Below are 20,848 nucleotides of genomic sequence, written 5' to 3'. Positions count from 1 at the left end.
GAGAAAAAAATTGTCTGATTTGGAGAAAAGGTTTGATTTGGAGACAGGACTGAAGTTTTTTTTTTCCCGTCCTTGCTCCTTTTTCCAAATTTTCTTTTATTGAGCATTACTTTTCTATTTGAAAATTCTAAAAACTAAAAAATAATTCTATTAATGGACAAAAGAAATAAATAATAAAGCTTCTTGAAAATCAGAATATTGACAGAAAAGAAATCTCTTATCACTTCTTGTCTCTGATAGTAAAAGAAAACAAAAGGCAAACAATCAGAAAAGAGGAGTAGACAAGTCTTTTGGGAAATGCACACAAAAATCCTTCCTCTGGAAATAGAATGAATTGATTATTAAAGTAAAGAAACTTTTGCCTTCAAAATGAAAATTGTAGCGAAGAGAGGTAAGGTTGAAGAGGAGATCTGAGAAGGTTTTCAATATTAGAAAGTGTTTCTTTAGAGCAATCTGCTGAGGCCAACCAGCATGGGGAAATTTAGGTCTTCCATTTGCGGGGAAAGAGCTTCTCTATATAATCTTTTGCTTAAAATGCTTTTAAATTCCTTCAGCAGGGATGATCACAGCAAGACAAAAAGCCACAACAAAGGGGCACCCAGGACAAGGGAAACCTTCCCTCGCTGGTAGGAACTCACAGCTAAGTTCCTCTGAAGAAACTAGAATCCTTTTCTTCCATTATTACAAATAAATAAAGATAATAGACCTAGTTTTAAGTTTTATTCTCATTTGAGTCAACAATATTTTTGAATGACAAAATATTTTCTATATATGATATTTGAGTGATCAAGTGACAGGTGAATTGAACAAGTTATCTGTGGCTCTAAATATCTCTCCATTGTACTCCCATTGTTTCACTAGCAATAAAATGTTATTGAAACAACAATAATAAATAGAAAACCTGCCTATTTTCCCATACTAGTTAATGTGAGAAGAAAACACCTGCCCATTGCAGTTCCACAAAAATGGTTTTAATATAGGGTCACAGAAAATTCAAAGGTTTTATAGCCCACTATAAAACAGCACTTTGTCTTTTCCCACTAATTCCCTAGTGTCACATTTAACAAAACAAGGAAACTACAGATAATAGAGGTGTTTGCAGATTAGCCTTCCAAGCCATAAATAACATAGGGTTTTGCTCACCTACAAATATTAAGGCAGCTTATCAATGTTTAAGCGCCTTCCTCTTTGTAATGGTCGCTAACATTTTAACCCAGGCAAATTGAGAATTTTTTCTTTCCTGTCTTCTTACATTGACAGAGTACACATTCATAAGATTCTATAATCAGATTTCACGTTATAAAGAGTGAGACATCACCTAAACACTCGCCTGCGACCTGAAAGGCCCTGTTTTGGAAGATGTGTCTGCTTTATGCTTTCTTTGTTTTGCTCTCTCTTAGCTATGGTTTCGATCCTAACTGTCCTGGAAGATGCAGCTGTGATTCAGAGCAGTCGGTGCAATGCTACAGGCTAACGGAGGTGCCGTCAGGTATTCCTTCCACCACCAAGAAGCTCTACGTCAGTCATAGCAAAATTCAGCACCTTCAGGTAATTACTCATTCTACACTCAAGTTACTGCAATTTTATTTTGTGAGATAGGGTGAGGGGCAAGTGTGGGTTTGTTAAACTTGATTTAAATAATCAAAACGTAAAGTGATGGTTATGAAGTCGGGTAGTTGCACTAGCTACCTGTTTGCTCTGTATACTGAGATGGGTATATGCCTCTGGATATTTCTTTTTAGGAAAGTAGCCCCCCCAAAATCGGAGTCTATAATTAATTTTTTATTTTTGAAAATTCTAATTATGTTGTTGCAGAGTAAAAGTAAAGAAATGACTCTTTCTTAACAAAAAGAGTTTGAGATCATATGGCCCCTTTGTCTCCCCATGTTAAAAAGAAGTCCTTTTAGGGGAAAAGTAGTTTTGTATGTGCCATAGAAGGCAGATGATACTTAGAACATTTTAAGACTATCAAGGTGAATGCAGCATATGAGAATTATTCATACAAGCTCTACAAACCAGCCAGGCATCAGTGTCTTTGTGGAAACATATACAGAAGAAATATGTGTTTTTGTTTTGCCACATTACTGCAATTCTCATTCTACGTGCTTTTAATTATGATGTCTATTTTCATGCTTACCTATTCAGAGGGCACTGAAAAGAGTGCTATAGATTTGTCTGACTTGTATAACACAAAGAAACTTTTTAAAATATTTTACTTATTTATTTTTGGCTGCGTTGGGTCTTCGTTGCTGCGCGCAGGCTTTCTCTAGTTGCAGCGAGGCGGGGTCGCTCTTTGTTGCGGTGCGTGGGCTTCTCATTGCGGTGGCTTCTTTTGTTGCCGAGCACAGGCTCTAGGCATGCGGGATTCAGTAGTTGTGGCACACGAGCTTAGTTGCTCCATGGCATGTGGGATCCTCCAGGACCAGGGTTCAAACCCGTATCCCCTGCATTGACAGGCGGATTCTTAACCACTGCGCCACCAGGGAAGCCCGAAACTTTTGTTTTTGACCTTTGGTATTTTGAAAGGCATCAAGAGACTAGAGTTCTCATTCTAGTTTTCTCATTAACTAGAGATAGAACTACCTTAGACAAGCAGTTAAAAAAATCTGCAGACCTCATTTGTTACCTTTATGACGTGAGAAGGCTGGATTAGATTGGGGATCCCAGGAACTTTCTAGATGGAAAATTCTATGACTCTGAGTTTGCCTTTACTGGTCACTGCTTCTCCCTCATTGATCCAAATCTTAAGATAAGGAAATGCCTGTCTGTGATCCAGGTGCAGAGAGTCAGCAGGTGAATGTATTTTTCCTTCAAACAGAGACACTTCCCCCTCCCTTTTTATTTGGTTAAGAAATTTTAATGTAGGTGCACATAAACACAGGGAGTTTAAAATATGTGGCATAGTATTTATTTCGAGGCTCAATAAGCACAATTGCCTGGTCATCATCTGTTTACTTTCCTCTTCTAATCCAGTAGTGCCTAATGCCAGAGAGCAGGTCTGACCCTGTCAGGTCTCAGCATTCAATCAAGACACCTGGTTAAAGGGCAAGATGCTTAAATATTTGTCCTGAGGACTTGAGATACCGAGAGCGGGAGTGTCAACTAAGCCTGGTAATGATCCCACACTGCTGCTTTGCAGCCAATAAGATGAAATTATGCCTCTCGTCAAATTCACTTATTGGATGAGTTCATTTGTCATTGGTTTAAGTTCACTGAACAGCAATACTGCCACTTCCCTGACTTTAACCCAGTTAATTATCTCTAGGAAGCACAGTTCACAGCAGAAAGGTTGGCAAAAGAGAGGATTGTTTTGTGAAGGAAGTAGAAAGCTCTGACCAATAATCCTTCTCTTTTCTCTTTTAAAAATCCTTAGGCTTTAAATGACCATAGTTTACTTGCATTTGGTGAATGCAATGTATATTCTGTTTATTTGGTTTGAACTACAGATTGGGTGCCTATATTTAAAGTAAAAAGTCTTAAAATGGATCTTCAGATTAATAGCAATAGAAATTATATATATATACACACACATATATGTGCATATATATACACATACATCACATATATGCACAACATATATATATATATATACACACACACACGTATATGTGTATATACACCACAATTTTAAATGTTTCAGCTACTTGTTCATATAATTCAACTGTCTTTGGGTCTGTGAATGCTGTGTTTGAGACTGGGGATAAAAGATGAAAAATTCAGTTCTAGGAGTTCCCTGGTGGCTTAGTGGTTAGGATTCTGGGCTTTCACTGCCATGGCCCAGGTTCAATCCCTGGTGAGGGAATTAAGATCCTGCAAGCCATGCAGCACAGCTGGAAAAAAAAGTAAAAATTCATAGTTCCTGCCTTCAAGAGGTACTTTATTTATCCATTTATCTGTAAAAATCCCTACTTCTTTGAGGTGCATGCCATCACACTGTAACACTCTGTTCCTCTGTGTGTCTTATACTGTGCCCCTGGTCCCTTCCATACTGGCTCCTACTCCTCCTCTCCATCCTAAGTCCTGCATCTTTTGGTGTGCCTTCAGTGTCCAATATCCTAGTCCCACTCCTTGAACTCATAAAAAAGTATCTATCTACATTTCCACTTCACCACAGCCGTCTACTCTCTTGCTTATATCATAATCCTCATTGTATCTGAAACTTCTGCACTCAAAAATCTTGAATTCCCCTACCCACTCTCTGGTCATCATGTCCTTTCCCTTCAGCTGCCATACTCTACACTTATCTTTCCACTTCATGGAGACTTCTAGTCCTAGATCTACCCACTTTCTCTCAGATAATCAGTTCATTTCTTATCTATCTTCTTTCCCTAACCCTTCCCTCTTTGCATCCCACAATTAATTATCTCAGCACCTATTCAGCAAAGCCTCAGTCTTACATTAGGGTGATCATTTTCCTTTGTTTCTCCTATATCTGGACAGCTGGGTGCTGCTGGAGAGGATTACACCTGGTGTCATATCCAAGAGAGCTTTTACCAAATCCAAGGTCATGAAAATGTATGCCTATATTTTCTTCTAAGAGTTTTATAGTTTTAGCTCTAACGTTTAGAGGACAAATAGAAATGTCTTTATGGTGGCAGTCAATTAAAATAATTGCACTTTACATCTTTTGTGGAGAGAAGAAGATACTTCACATTCCTCTTGGCTAAGAAATATATGGTTTATCAACAAGTGTGGGGGGGAATTATAGATTCTTTTTATATTCTCTCCATACTTTTCAGATTTTTAAATTGTTTACAGAGAACAAGTGTTGCTTTGATCATCAGAAAAAAAATTCCAACATAATTTACAAACTCCTTGCTGGCTTGGTTCACACATGTCTGAGGCAGTCACTGTGAGGGTGTGTGAGTTTCCTGTGTGCACTGGACCTATAAGGTGACTAAGAAAGGCAGGTAACCTTCTAATGCTTGAAGTAGGGCCTGCCCAGCATTAAAACCTGAAACAAAGCCTTTTCACGGGGAAACCAGCAGAAGTTGCCCCTCTATTTCATTTTACTTGGTTTGCTTTTTTTTTCTTTTTAAACTTTTCTTATTATATAGTAACTTTTATCTACATAAGTATTAGGCTCACTAAACTGTACAACTGTGATGGCAGGAATTTTACTTAGCTAAGCTTCCTAAGCCTAATTGTTAACACCAAGCCATACTTGCCTTGCTTTTTAAGCAATGTTGAAAAACTGCCAGCAGCCCCAAGGTTAGCTGCAGGGCAAAAGCATCTCTTTCCACATCTCTTGAGCACAACCCTGCTTAGGCCATGGAAATGGAAAAACAGGTCTGGCAGAATTTTTTTCCCTTTGTCAGCTCTGCAAACTCAACTGATAAGTTGAAAATCATTGGGGGTCTTCCTCACTGTTTGTGGCACCAGAACTCTCTACTCTTCAGCTAAATGCATGTTATAAACACTAAGGTTAAAAATATATGTGTTGGGGTAAGGTAAACCTGGGTTGGAAGCCGAACTTTTCAACTTACTAGCAAGACATACTTGGACATTTTGTTTTGCCTTCTTGAGTTTACCTCATTGAAAAGGGAATAATCATGCTTACACATAGATCTTTGTAAAGATAAACATAGTAAATACTTAGAAAATGGTGGCCATTTTAACTAATAATAATCAAAAGTAATCTGCACTGACCTGATAAAGAGCAAAGGTTCTCTATGCTTAATAATAGGAAACAACTATTCACTGGATTCAGTTAAGAAAATGACCTATATTTACTATTAGCTAGTCTATATACTTTACAAATAGAAATGAAGACAAATTGAAGCTCTGACACCACTCTTTGTCTAGTCCCCATAGAAATTGCCCATTCAGATCCATGTCATCTCCGAGACTTGCTACATAGTCAGCAATCTTTTAGGGTCTGTGGTCACTCAGATAGAAGTAGAAGCATTTGCAACACCAAGGTCTTTTTTGTGGAAGATCAACAGACCCAAAGGTGAAAAGCTATGTGTAGAGTCAATCATGACTTTACATGAAAGAAAGCCTAGAAAAAGGTACTTCAGAATGAAGAACAGATTAAACAACACTGAATCTTGGACAGGTCATTTAATTTTTTTTTGGCATCATTCCTTGTATGGAAGTTTTGGACTAGATAATCTCTAAAATTTCTGCTTTTCTAAAACTCTATGATCTGTGTCCAGATCTTGAGTCTTTTTTGAAAAACATTAATTATAGACCACAGGCAATGGAAAATGTATTAGAAAATGATGAGTTGAGGAAGAAAGGGCTTTGGAGTCCAATGGACTTTGTTGAAATTCTCAACTCTTTCAAGTTTGACGATAACAAACTTTCAAGTTTGACGACACCAAACTTTCAGGGTTATTAGGAGAATTAATGATAACACATAAAAAAGTACTTGGAACTTGTAGATGCTCAACAAATGCAAAAAAAAAAGCTATTGATCTTGGGATTAAGACTAATTAATACATCTGATTAATCATTAAGAAAATATCAAATGTTAGTAACAATATATAAGCCAAGGCAGCTATCAAAACTATTATAATTAAAATCTGTTTATGGAGTTTTTAACATGAGATTCTTCAGCTAGAATATCATATTAGGAGATACTTTAAAATATACCATAATTCACATCACGTGTCTTCCCAGAATATAAATACCTGTAACAAATATGTGATGCAAAATTAACCCACTTTTAAGGTATTAATCATGTATTGATGTTACAAAAGAGCTCAACTTCACAATTAAATCCAACATTTAGAAACTGTAGATAGTAAGACATAAAAGTGTGCACTGAAAATTCCAGTTTAATTGAATTCTAAAGCAGGTTGAAAGTTTTGTAAAGATTTATCAAGCTCAGGAAAATCTGGAACAATTCCTCTTTTTGCCTAAACATGATTTTACTCTGAGAACCAAATACCAAATTACATCATGCTAGAAAAGAGGTGGATGTCCACCTAGGAGGAGTTTGGGGGATATGTGGAGAGATAGGGGTGCTTGAACTTGCAAACCATGGAGAAAGTACAGCAGATTTGGTAATTTCTAAAATCTAGGAGAGGAATAGCATTAGGTCTGGGATATATGCGTGAATGGACTCCTTGCTCTACAGAGATGGAGACACATGTATCCTGTTTGTTTCTTCATGAACCTTTTTCATCAGTGAAGCGTAAATTGGCCGGTAGGAACAACGAGGCTAGTTTTCCAAACTATTATACAGTTGAAAATGTTTTTCTGATAGGCCCATTCTATTGATAGCAGTATCTAGGACATTAAAATTTTTTTACTTTTAATGCTTAAATTGTTAAAAAGGTAATTTATAATTTAAAAAAACTAAACATTGCAAAATGTAGATAGATAATGAAAATTCCTTATAATTTTATCCCCTAGAGTTAGAAACTCTATAGTTTGGTGAAATATTTCCAGATTGTTTCTTTTTTGGCTATTACAAGATGATGCAACCAAGAACAGCCTATTGCATAAATCATTGTGCAATTTTTAAGTACTTCTACCTAGAAGTAAATTTGCTGGGTCAAAGAATACGCAGAAAAAGTTGGCCAACTTTATGTCTACCAATAGTGTGTGAAAGTGCTTAAAATATTTTAGACATGTTATACTGTTAACAAATGAATAAAAATGGTCAGAACCTGAGTTTCTATCCTTTTCCAAGAGATATTTAAATAGATCCTGAAGGGAAATCTGAAGTATCATTGGTATTGAATGATAATGTATATGGCTTTTTTTTCTTACAATAATCCTAATTTACTGCTTTTCTCCCCCATTCCCCATCCCTGAATTTTTTGTAGCTGTCTAACTTCACTCAAATGTCAGCTCTAGAAGATTTTATTCTGCTGGCCAGTGGAACAGAGTCGGTAGAAAATGACACTTTCAAGACTCTGAGTACTTTGAAGACGTTGGAACTCTGGAAAAATAAGTTAAGACAGGTCCCCAGTGCTCTCCCAGCCAGTCTTGAAGTGTTAAAACTAAATGATAATTCAATATATGTCCTTCACGGATCTGATTTTGAAGGACTGAAGAAATTAAAAATCCTTGAACTGAAAAACAATCTGATCTCTTCTCTCCCTCCCAGCATGCTCTCTTCTCTTGTCAGTTTGCAAAGCTTGGTGTTGGACAGCAACAATATCGAGTCTGTGAATGGACCACTGGCACTTCCCCATCTGAAACATCTGAGCATGGAGAATAATAAGCTACATCTCATACCAGCTAGCTTCTTCACTTCTCTTCAGTCTTTGCAGTTTCTCAGTTTCAGTAGTAACTTTCTGACTAAAATTCCTATTAACCTGCCCAAATCCTTGCTCTCATTAAAAATGGAGAGAAACCGGCTCAAAGTGGTAAGGTTTCAAGATATGAAACATTTGGAGAATCTTTCCCATCTTTACCTGTCAGAAAACTCACTCTCTTCCATAGATGGGGCACAGCTCCTTGCCAATTTAACTACCCTTGAGCTGTCCCAAAACCAGCTTCAAACGTTGCCCCTCAGACTACCAGCAAGGCTACAAAAGCTTGATATCAGCAACAATCTGATTCAGAAAGTTACAGCACAAGACTTCCAGGACCTCCGAGATTTGAAACATTTGTTTCTGGACAACAACGTTGTCAGCTTGTTTGAAGCTGGAGCCCTGCAAAGGTGTTCCCAGCTCTCCAACCTGGCCCTGGAGCAGAACCTGCTCTTGTCTATACCTCTACGGTAAGTGAGCGTTACTATTTACAGTAACTACTAAAAAAGTTTTCCAAAAACTGGGACAACTAAGTACATTATACAAGCAAGAAAAGTCATCCAAGCATACATAAAGTATCTGATCAAGGCTATCCAAGGGTTCAGGGGTGGAATTTAAACAGGGGTTTGGAATCTCCAACCCTCAAGCTGACCCCTGCACTAACTTAACTTATCTTGCCTGTAGGACAAGACACCAACAGGGGACATCTGTATTTGAAAATATGCAATATCACTCTGGGGACGTATGGTAACAAACATCATAGGGGGATGTTACTTGTAAAACTGTGTTCTGGTTTCTAAGTATATGGCCTGGATCTAGCAACAGGCTGACTAGGCATGTGCTTAACCACTAGCAAAGCAGGACACCAGGAAAAACTGAGGTGGGGCGGGGTTGGGGGGAATGTACTAATACATTTATATTTTTAAAAAGCATTGAAGTAGTATTTGTGGTGAAAAAAATCAAAACTCTGTAATCTAACATTGTATTTATTTTGAATTATGTATTGGGAGCCTCATGTTCTTCTCAGTGCTGTGATTTTTAAAGGGCTTAAGGGATGCTGCTTATTTCTCTGGGTGTCTGTCTGTGAGTGTGTGAGACAATTTGTGTCCATCTTACTTTCTGTTTTTGGTTGTTTCTTCTGTTCTCTTTCTCTCTCACACAAACACACACACACCCTCATACTCTGACAGTTAATTTCTCTTCCAAATATCCCTCCTTCTATACCCAACCCACTGTACCTGTACATTAATTGATCCTATTTATTTAAACTTTATCACATGTTCCACATTTTAAAGTAGAATTAAAAAACAGTAGAATAAATACTATTATTCTCCTAAAAAAGATATTATGTTGTTTATTAAATGTGTCTATTAGTGGATTCTTTTTCCTTTCAGAACTATAGAAAAAAATGCTTCCTGCCCTATTATTGTTATCAAATTTCTCATAATTAATGTGCCAGCTTCTGGCTTCTGTAGAATCCTGTGGCACTTGATTTACTTATTATCAGTGTTCATTATGATAATTTTTCTTATCAATGAGAAAGGAAAAAATTATCTGATATGGACAGATACTCATTTTTTTTGCACTGTACCCAATGCAAAACATCGAAAGGTGATTTTTTGAACTGAAATCAGTATTTTAAATTATGTATTGAGGATAATTTGAAAGTAATCAATTTCTCTTAATGCCTAAGCATGTGCATACAATTAATTTAATTCAACAAGTATGTTTTGAGCATTCACCATGTGCCAGGTACTTTACCAGGCACTTGGGATACATCAGTGTAATAAAAGAGGTAAAACTTCTTGTTCTGTACAGCTTAAATTCTAGCAGGGAAAGAGTGACAACATAATATGTAAGTAAAGTATATAATATTGAGATAGTGTTAGGTGTTATAATTAACAACAAAAAGGGGCAGGCAGGATTACCAGGTTCAGGACTACAGTGAACGAGGGTGGATGGTTGCAATTTTCAATGAGGTAAGCATGGTAACCCTTCTGAAAAGGTAAGCTCTGAGCAAAGACTGGAAGGAGGTGAGGGATTTAGTTGTGAAGCTGTCTGGGGGAAAAAGTGTTCTAGACAGAACAGCCCTGAAGACAAGAACATGCGGGCAGTATTTCAGGACTCTAATTCTTGTTGTTATTTAAATAATTTCTCTACTATGTTCAAGCCTTATTTTCTATTACTGCATGCTCCTCCTCCAAACAAAAAATCGTGTATAAAATAAAAACTCATCAAACAGGTTAGGGAGTGACTGTATCACATAAGGATTCTCAGCAGGCTATGACAGCCATGGGCAAAACTGTGAACTCGGTGGGCTTTTCTATTCGGGTGACCTTTAGAAAGCATTTGGTGAAGTAATCCTGCTAAGTTTAATGAGTGAAAAATAGCTTAATTATTTACTCCTGCCAGGGTATTTGTGTTTTAATAAGTGACTACAGAAAGCACAAAGTTTCTACCCAACAGAGTGTATAATGGAATTGCAAGCCTAAGCTAACCCTAATTTTCAAGTCTGACTTTACGATGGAATTATCTGGAGAACTTTTATAAAGCCTACTCATGCCTAGACCTCATTTCAAACCAATTAAATCAGACACCCAAGGGTTGTGGCCCAGGCATCGGTATTTTTTAAAAACTCCCCAGATGAATTTAATGTGTAGCCAGGTTTGAGAACTACTGGGAAAGGACAATGGGGCAAGAAAGAAGATACCAGGGGGCTTTTCCTATGAGGCTTAAATGAAACAACACAACTGTCTGCTTTGTCAAAGAACCTGGCCTGTTATGAGAGCAATGCTCCTGTAGAGAGTGATTTTTTTTTTTTTTTCGGTACACGGGCCTCTCACTGTTGTGGCCTCTCCCGTTGCAGAGCACAGGCTCCAGACGCGCAGGCTCAGCGGCCATGGCTCACGGGCCTAGCCACTCCCCGGCATGTGGGATCTTCCCAGACCGGGGCACGAACCCGTGTCCCCTGCATCGGCAGGCGGACTCTCAACCACTGCGCCGCCAGGGAAGCCCTAGAGAGTGATTTTTAAATTCCCCATCAGGACCACCGCTTCCCAAACCACCATTCCCCAACTTTTCTTTAAATTGGAAAGTGGGAAGGAACCCCAAAAAATTTTCCCGTGGTTTTCCTCCCATAAAGAATTAAAACACAATACAATCTATTCCTTATATTTGAATTTTGAGACTTTTATTTATGAGCTTTAAACATTACACTCTTTCTTTTTATTTGAATGCTTCTTATTCATACACAAAACTACACTTTGAAATTCAGTGTTCTATAAATAAACTGTAAACACAGGCAACCTATCTGTGCTAGTTGCTAACCTAACCTAACCTAACCTAACCTGTTAGTCGCCCGTTGTGTATCCTATCACAAACTGTTTCCACAAATCCCTCCCTCTGTCTACCATGCTGCAATCTACATTTCATCAGGAAAATAATGGTATATGGTTTTAGGCACACATGAATTAAAATATCTACGCCATTTGCCTAAATATGCTAACCGAGATAGAAACAATACCTAACATTTACTAAGTGCTTACTAAGCTCAGCAGGGAATGAATATACATGTTATTCCGTTACTCCCTTACAACAATCCTGTGAAGGTAGGTACACTGTTTTACCTATTATTTTACAGATTAGAGATTAAGGTTAAGAGGTATCAAGAAACTTGCTGGAAGTCATATGGTCAATAAATTTTGGAGTCAGGGTTAAATACAATAGTCTAACCCCAGGGCCTGGGAATTTTAGGCACTGCACCCTCGCCCTCTGAGGTTTACTCTGCTATCAACAATACACTCCACTACTTAGAATTTAGTCTACCCAAGACCTGGGTCTTGCTTCTTGCTGCTTCTCATTTCACCAAGCTGCAGCTCGGGGAGCAAATGTAAGTTACGTCACCCCTTCTTTATTCACAATCTGGATAATTCAAATCCAGGATAGCTTTCTACAACCTGATGAAGCCAGTCAGCATTTTCTCTTACTCAAGTGCCACATACAGACATAACGGGGGTGCGCCCCTTTTTTACTCTGAAAAGCGACACTGCCGAAAGAAGAAATAGCATTTCTAGGCATATGTTTGTCTTAAAATCAGGGCTACCTTTTTGTATAAATCAGACTTATAAAGATAAATTGTATCAAAGCAATAAATGACTACCCAAAGGTCACAGAAGGAGGAAATTAGTGACTTCTCTTACAGTGCCATTTTGGTTATCCATAGAAACATGAAAGAAAAAAAAAGGTACTCCTAAGACCAGGTACAGTTTTTGGCTGCCCAGCCCAGAACTGAATAACTGTATTTGTTTAAAAGAAAGCTTGGCTTGCTCATTTTCGTTACTAACATTTTTATGTAACTTCTGTGTACTGAGCACTTTCATCTATATAGTGGAAAATCAGAAGCTTTAAAGAGCTAAATAACTTACCTAAAGTCACATGCTGGTGAATAGAATAGCCAAAGTTAGAACTCGAATCTTAATAAGTAGACTTGACTCTCTGGTTTACTCTGCCGTATCTTTCCTCAGCTGTGCTCCCTGTGCTCCCTGTACTCTCAATAGTTACAGAGTCTCGCTTACTGCCTCACCACCTATTAACAGGCCATTTTTCCTTGAAAAAAAAAAAAAAAGCTATGCACAAGAGATTTCCTGTATAACTTTTAGAGATGTACCTTGTATAAGCTGGTGTGTGCACAAAATTACATTGTCTTAGGGATTAACTTCAAATTCAATTTAAACTGTGGATACCAATTTGAAAATTGTTAGTGGTATTCACAGTAAACCGACTGAGAGAAATGTCTTTGCAGAAGCTTTTATCAAACTGTTAAAATGTGTGAAGTGATTTTCCCTGGTAAATTAATCTGCTTTGTTAGGTAAATTTAATTCCAATGAAAAAGAAAGCACGTTAAACAAATAAGACTTTAAAATACTCAAAAGCACAAGTACTTATGTATGTATATGTATTATACGGTTTAGGAGAGGAATACAAATATGAAATACATGAACGTAGGGCTTCCCTGGTGGCGCAGTGGTTGAGAGTCCACCTGCCGATGCAGGGGACGCGAGTTCGTGCCCCGGTCCGGGAGGGTCCCGCATGCCGCAGAGTGGCTGGGCCTGTGAGCCATGGCCACTGAGCCTGCGCGTCTGCAACGGGAGAGGCCCCGACAGTGAGAGGCCCGCGTACCACAAAAACAAACAAACAAAAAAAAACCATGAACGTAAATATATATAAATATAAAATGTAAGTATCAAAGAAAAAAACAAGGGCAAAATTTAGGCTAAGTGCCAATAACCTAAGAGATTAACGTTTCAGAATGAAATTCATATGAGAATAATACTATAACAAACAAAAGGTAATATTGTCATAAAATATGTTTAAATTCATTTGCTTTTTTCTCTTTGACATAACGATCATATGACAGGGACCACCACAAAAAAATTCACTAAATACTAAAAAGAATGAAATGTACATCTAATATGTTCACACTGTATGAAGATAGCATTCAGATGGTATTTCAAGGGACTTTTTTCCTAAAAAGCTTTCTCACTTCTTGTACTTCACAAAGAGAATAGCACTTAATATAAAGTTGTTGACTAGCAGAAAGATTTTCAGTTCACAATTGTGATTATTATTTATTTTTTATCAACAGGCGTTAGCATGACATTTTTCAAATTGGTATCCATGGTTAAAATTTTTTTTTCCTGATTATAAAGAAATACCTGTTCAAGTTGAAAATTTAGCGTGCTGAAAAATAAAAAAGTCACCCATAACTGTTCAACCAGAACCTATGCCTAGCGATAATTTGTTTTTATGTATTTGAGATCAGTCAATTTTTTTTCTATTTTTTCCATTTAACATTATAGTGTGGTTTTTCTCTCCAGTTTCCCTTTTCTATTTTTTCCAGGTATCACTATGGACCCAGGGATCTTAATTCATTCAGTGTGTTATGATCATTTATAGTTGCTAGTCTCTTTTGGTGCTCAAATTTCCCCAAATTTCGCTAGTGGGAGCCCCTCCAAGCTGGTTCCTATGTTCATGAGACATGATTCCATTACCTCTCTTTTTATAAACTTGTGGTAAAATACACATAACATAAAATTTATGTGTACAATTATTAATTTTTACGTGTACAATTCAATATTGTTAAGTATCTTCACATTGTTGTGCAGCCAGTCTCCAGAACTTTTTCATCTTGCAAAACCAAAACTCTGCACCCATTAAACAACTCCTCATTTCCCTCCTCCCCTCACCCCCTGACAACCACCATTCTACTTCCTGTTTCTATGAATCTGACTACTCTAGATATCTTATGTAAGTGGAATCATACAGTAGTTATCTTTTTGTGACAGGCTTTTTTCACTTAACATAATATCCTTATTCAGGTTGTAGCATGCGTCAGAATTTCCTTCCTTTCAAGGCTGAATAATATTCCATTGTATGTACTTGTATTTTGTATTTTGCTTATTCATTCATCCATCAGTGGACACTTGGATTGCTTCCACATTTTAACTACTGTGAATTCAATATGGGAGTATAACATGGGTGTATAAATATCTCTTTGAGACCTTGCTTTCAATTCTTTTGAGTATATATGCAGAAGTGCAATTGCTGGATCATATGCAAGTATAGTTTTAATTTTGGGGGGAACCACCCATACTGTGTTCCATATTGACTGTACCATTTTACACTCCCATCAACAGGGCACAAAGTTTCCAATTTCTCCACATTCTTGTTAACACTTGTTATTTTCTGGATTTTTGATAGCAACCATCATGATAGGTGTTCCACTAATCTTTGAACACTTCATTGCATTCCAGTTCAGACATTCCAGCTTACCTTGCCCCAGACGTGGAATTAGCCATTTTTCCAAGAAGTCTTGCTTCTTTTTTTTTTTAATTTTATCGAAGTATAGTTGATTTACAATGTTGTGTTAATTTCTGCTGTCCTGCAAAGTGATTCAGTTATACATATATATATTCCTTTCCATATTTTTTCCATTATAGTTTATCACAGGATATTGATTATACTTCCCTGTGCTAAACAGTAGGACCTTGTTGTTTATTGAAGCCTTGCTTCTTTTAAGTAGCGACTGGAATTCTGGAACAAAGATCTGTGTGTTCAGTGAGCTTATGCTATTGGGATCACATTGCTACTAGTGTATAATATTGCTTTTAGATCCTTTCAGTATACAGAGGTAGAAGATATATATTTTTTAAAATCATAAATTCACATTGGTATTTCCACTTCATATTAACATTAGAGAGAGTTTTTTCTTCTCTTATTTTATATTTGTATCTTTTTCTCTTACAATGAAAATCTTGGTTCCTAATAAGATTAATATATTTACTTATTTTCTTTACCTTACAGTATTCATTAAAAAGTTTCGAATTGTATTACTAAGAGTAATATTAACAATAAATATACTGCGAGAAATTTCTTTGCAGATCCTTTTGTCTTTAGAGTCTAAGGCTTAGCTATTCAGAGTACTTTTTCTTTATTTTATATGGTTACATTACCAACATAAACATTTGATTAGTTAATTAGATTTGTTTGTTTTGGCTTGTGTTCAATTTTAGGGCTTGGTTTTGTTTTTATTTGTTTTACGTAAAACGTTAACATGATTCAGAAGTTAAAACCATATGGAACCAAACACTCCCTATAAGTAACTATTTTAATTCACTTCTGGTTTATCTTTTTTCTTTTTTTTCAAAAACAAGCAAAATGTGTACATGTATTCTTATTTCCCTCTTACATAAAAACTAAGATACTACATACACTATTCCACTTCTTGTTTTTCTTCCCTTTAACAATACTTTCTAGAAATCATTTTATGGGTAATTCATAGAGACCAGTCTCTTTCTTTTTCAAGGCTGCATAGTAGTTCTTTACTGTTGTACTGGGTTGTTTACAGTCTTTTGCTATTATAAATAATACCATAAGAAATACACATGTGCTGTTTTATGTTTGTGGATGTAAAATATGGATATGTTTGTGGATATAAAATATCACATCTTCAGAGATTTTACCTAGAAATGAAATTGCTGGGTCGAAGGGTAAATGCACATTATTTTGTTAGGCTTTGCTAAATTCTCCACAGGAGCCATGCCATTTTCAGCTCCCACCAAGCTATGTATGAGATTGTCTGCTTCTTCATGGCTTTGCCCACAGAATGTATTGCTAAGGATTAAGACATTTTACCAATCTGATAGGTGAGAAATGGAATCTCTGTGTGTTTTTATTCTTCATTTCTCTATTCTGAGTATGGCTGAAGACTTAAAGGCTTTTCTTTTTTTTTCTGAGAATATAAGTTCCTTTTATTTTTTATTTTATTTATTTATTTTTTTAACATCTTTATTGGAGTATAATTGCTTTACAATGGTGTGTTATTTTCTGCTTTACAACAAAATGAATCAGTTATATATATACATATGTTCCCATATCTCTTCCCTCTTGCGTCTCCCTCCCTCCCACCCCTCCAGGCGATCATAAAGCACGAGCTGATCTCCCTGTGCTATGTGGCTGCTTCCCACTAGCTATCTACCTTACGTTTGGTAGTGTATATATGTCCATGCCTCTCTCTCGCTTTGTCACAGCTTACCCTTCCCCCTTCCCATATCCTCAAGTCCATTCTCTAGTAGGTCTGTCTTTATTCCTGTCTTACCCCTAGGTTCTTCATGACATTTTTTTTCTTAGATTCCATATATATGTGTTAGCATACAGTATTTGTCTTTCTCTTTCTGACTTACTTCACTCTGTATGACAGACTCTAGGTCCATCCACCTCATTACAAATAGCTCAGCTTCATTTCTTTTTATGGCTGAGTAATATTCCATTGTATATACATGCCACATCTTCTTTATCCATTCATCCGAAGATGGACACTTAGATTGTTTCCATCTCTGGGCTATTGTAAATAGAGCTGCAATGAACATTTTGGTACATGACTCTTTTTGAATTATGGTTTTCTCAGGGTATATGCCCAGTAGTGGGATTGCTGGGTCACGTGGTAGTTCTATTTGCAGTTTTTTAAGGAACCTCCATACTGTTCTCCATAGTGGCTGTACCAATTCACATTCCCACCAGCAGTGCAAGAGTGTTCCCTTTTCTCCACACCCTCCCCAGCATTTATTGTTTCTAGATTTTTTGATGATGGCCATTCTGACCAGTGTGAGATGACATCTCATTGTAGTTTTGATTTGCATTTCTCTAATGATTAGTGATGCTGAGCATCCTTTCCTGTGTTTGTTGGCAATCTGTGTATCTTCTTTGGAGAGATGTCTGTTTAGGTCTTCTGCCCATTTTTAAGGCTTTGCTTTTATGTGGATTTCCATTCATACTTTTTGCCCACTTTTAGACTTATTTTAAAACCTTTTCTTCTCAACTTGTAAGAGTCCTTTACATATTAGGGAGATTGGCTCTTTGTCTGGGATATAAAGTGCAGATAGTTCCCCCAGTTTATCATTTTTCTTTTGATTTTGCATATGTCTTTTGCCATATACAATTTCTTTTTCTGTGATTTTTAATGTAGTTGATTTATTGATCTTTTATAGCTTCTGGATTTTTTTTTTTTTTTTTTGCGGTATGCGGGCCTCTTACTGTTGTGGCCTCTCCCGTTGCGGAGCACAGGCTCCGGACGCGCAGGCTCAGTGGCCATGGCTCACGGGCCCAGCCGCTCCACGGCACATGGGATCTTCCCAGACAGGGGCACGAACCCGTGTCCCCTGCATCGGCAGGCGGACTCTCAACCACTGCGCCACCAGGGAAGCCCAAGCTTCTGGATTTTTAAGCCATAGTCAGAAAAGCTTTTTTATAGAACTGGTATTTTAAAAATTATTTGAAAATACGATTTTTATAATCACATAATAGTGCATTATCTCTTAATTTCCATATTAGTGGACATTAGCCCTTTATCATTTTTTTGCTGTTATAAATATGATCAAATGTATGACATATTTTTAAATAAATCTCTATTCACTTCTCCTATTATCTCCTACGCTGAAAGGCATGACGTTATTTAAATTCGATACATGTTACCAAATTGTTTCCAAAATGGTACCAGTTTATACTCCCACTAGCAGAGTTTAAGTTCTTACCTCACTACACCCTCATCAGAAATGAATTTTAAAATTTAAATTCAAAATGATGCTCTAATATCTAACATTGCATCTTTTATATTCATGAAGAACAACCTTTTCATATTTTTATTCAATATTTTTACCTTTCCTATAAATTATTGATTCATGGCATCTGCCAACTAAAAAGTTGGAAACTTACTATTTTCCTTATCAATTTGTTACATGATCCAATTTGAAATGAAAAATTAAAGAGTTTATGGCTAGGAACCAGAAAAATCAGAGGGCTAGAAAATAAGACCTATGAGAAAGTGTTAAAGACCTATAGATAAGACTGAGGTTTGCACTTTTAATTAACTTTACAAAATAAAGCTTGTTTTCTAGCTTCAGAGGGAACAGAATGGTACAGAAGAGGTGGGTGTTGCTCAATCTGAGTTGCCTAGGCAGTTATGGAATGATGGTCACAGCCTCCTTTCACATCCTGTTTCCATGCTTTTGCAGGCTCCCGGCAACCTTAGCAAGGCTGGACCTAAAAGGCAATGCCATCCAGGATATTGCTGAGAGGGAGCTCAAGGATCTGAAGCAGCTTCAGGTTCTAAACCTTAGGAACAACAAGATCTCTGCCTTAGACCTCAAAGCCTTGGAGGTGTTGCCTCGCCTCAGGCATCTGTATCTGGATGGAAATCCGTGGAATTGCACCTGCAGTCTCCTGAGAGCCAGGGAGGTCCTGAAGGCCAAGGGCACAGATGTGAGGGGAGGACAATGTGCGGCACCAGCTGAACGACAAGGGGAGAGCTGGATGTCTTCCAAAAAGATAATGAGGCAATGTGAGCATCACTTGCATCTGACCGAGAAAAGCAAAGAGACCAAAAAGAAACCAAAGCCTGAAGAGCACTCCAGCATCAGAATCAATGTGGATGACGATTATTATGATTATGAGATAGATTAAGGATGAGCTTAGCTTACAGTTTAGAAAAAGGTTTTGTTTCTTTTTGTAAAATAGACTTCATTTTTAGAGCAGTTTTAGGTTCATAGCAGAATTAAGGGGAAGGTACAGAGATTTCCTATATACCTCCTACCCCTACACAAACATAGCCTGCCCCATTACAACATGTCCCACCAGAATGGAACATTTGTTACAGCTGATGGATCTCTATTGACAGGTCACAATCACCTGAAGTCCATAGTGTACATTAGGGTTTACTCTTGGTGTTGTACATACTCTGGGTTTGGACAAATATATAATGACATGTATTTACCACTATAATATCACACAGAGTAGTTTCACTGCCCTAAAAATCCTCTGTGCTCCAGAAAAAAAGTTGTGTTTTTTTTGTTTTGTTGTGTTTTTTTTGCGGTACGTGGGCCTCTCACTGTTATGGCCTCTCCCGTTGCGGAGCACAGGCTCCGGATGCGCAGGCTCAGCGGCCATGGCTCACGGGCCCAGCCGCTCCGTGGCATGTGGGATCTTCCCGGACCGGGGCACGAACCTGTGTCCCCTGCATCGGCAGGTGGACTCTCAACCACTGCGCCACCAGGGAAGCCCAGAAAAAAACTTTTTTAATGTTCAATATCTTAAGCAGAAATATATAATAAATTTAGATATACAAGATTCTTTTTATAAGTTTTTCTCTTTCTTTTTAAGAATGAAGTGAGAGTTAAGACAAGTTGAGGTGGGGGGAGGAAAGTAGAAATGAATGGTCAGAAGATGTAAGATTCCTTCCATGTTAAAAGTAATTTGTTTGTATTTTATACTGAAACGTAGACAAATAGTAATGCCCAATAAAATCTCTATCTAACTAACTTCCTGCAAATAGAGTAGTTCATTTTATCAAATAAAAAGTGATGATTTTGTGTATGAAGCTGGTACCTATAGACCTACACTACAGGCTTTTGTTTATAAGTAATAAAAACTGACTCCAACTTAAGCAAGCAAGAATTTATTGGAAAGGTTGGGAATAGCTCACAGAATCAAAGGAAAATCTGGAGAATCTGGAAAGGACTGGGATCAGATCTGCTCCTGGGCCCCAGGCAGAAGAAGTAATGAAGAGTCCCTAAGCTTCTTCAGGGTTCTCTGCAGAATGAAGTGTTCCCGCTATTAGCAGTGTTAGCTTCCCTGTTCTGAAGAGTCACATCCCCAGAGGGAGAGGCAAATCCGGCTTGAGTCACATGTTTGCCTTTGGCTAAGGGACAGTAGCCAAGGCTACTCTTTGACAGTCTCACCAAGACCAAAGGGAAACCAGTAGAGGAAATGTAAACTGGCACTGTAATTACCACAGATGTCCCTAAAATAGCCTTCCTGAAAAGGGCTGTGCTTTGGTTACATTCAGTTTTCTCCGAGGACCACAATCCCTGCAGTGCCTTTCTTTTCTTTTTTCTTTTTTACATCTTTATTGGAGTATAATTGCTTTACAACGGTGTGTTAGTTTCTGCTTTATAACAAAGTGAATCAGTTATACATATACATATATCCCCATATCTCCTCCCTCTTGCGTCTCCCTCCCTCCCACCCTTCCTATCCCACCCCTCTAAGTGGTCACAAAGCACCAAGCTGATCTCCCTGTGCTATGT

The 20,848-nt window shown here is 37.5% G+C and overlaps 1 protein-coding gene across 1 annotated transcript; it reads left to right on the top strand.

Annotated features, from left to right (window-relative positions):
* Positions 1-1,359: 1,359 nt before the first annotated feature.
* On the top strand, positions 1,360-20,137 carry LOC137204990 (nephrocan-like). Its single transcript, XM_067702943.1, has 3 exons — positions 1,360-1,548; positions 7,779-8,680; positions 18,779-20,137. Exons 1-3 carry the CDS (start codon positions 1,360-1,362, stop codon positions 19,224-19,226), a joined length of 1,539 nt encoding a protein of 512 aa, XP_067559044.1. The 3' UTR covers positions 19,227-20,137.
* The last annotated feature ends 711 nt before the right edge of the window (positions 20,138-20,848 follow it).

This window comes from Pseudorca crassidens, chromosome 13 (assembly GCF_039906515.1).
Source record: "Pseudorca crassidens isolate mPseCra1 chromosome 13, mPseCra1.hap1, whole genome shotgun sequence".
Taxonomy (NCBI): Eukaryota; Metazoa; Chordata; class Mammalia; order Artiodactyla; family Delphinidae; genus Pseudorca; species Pseudorca crassidens.
This window is presented reverse-complemented; position numbering and strand designations above follow the sequence as displayed.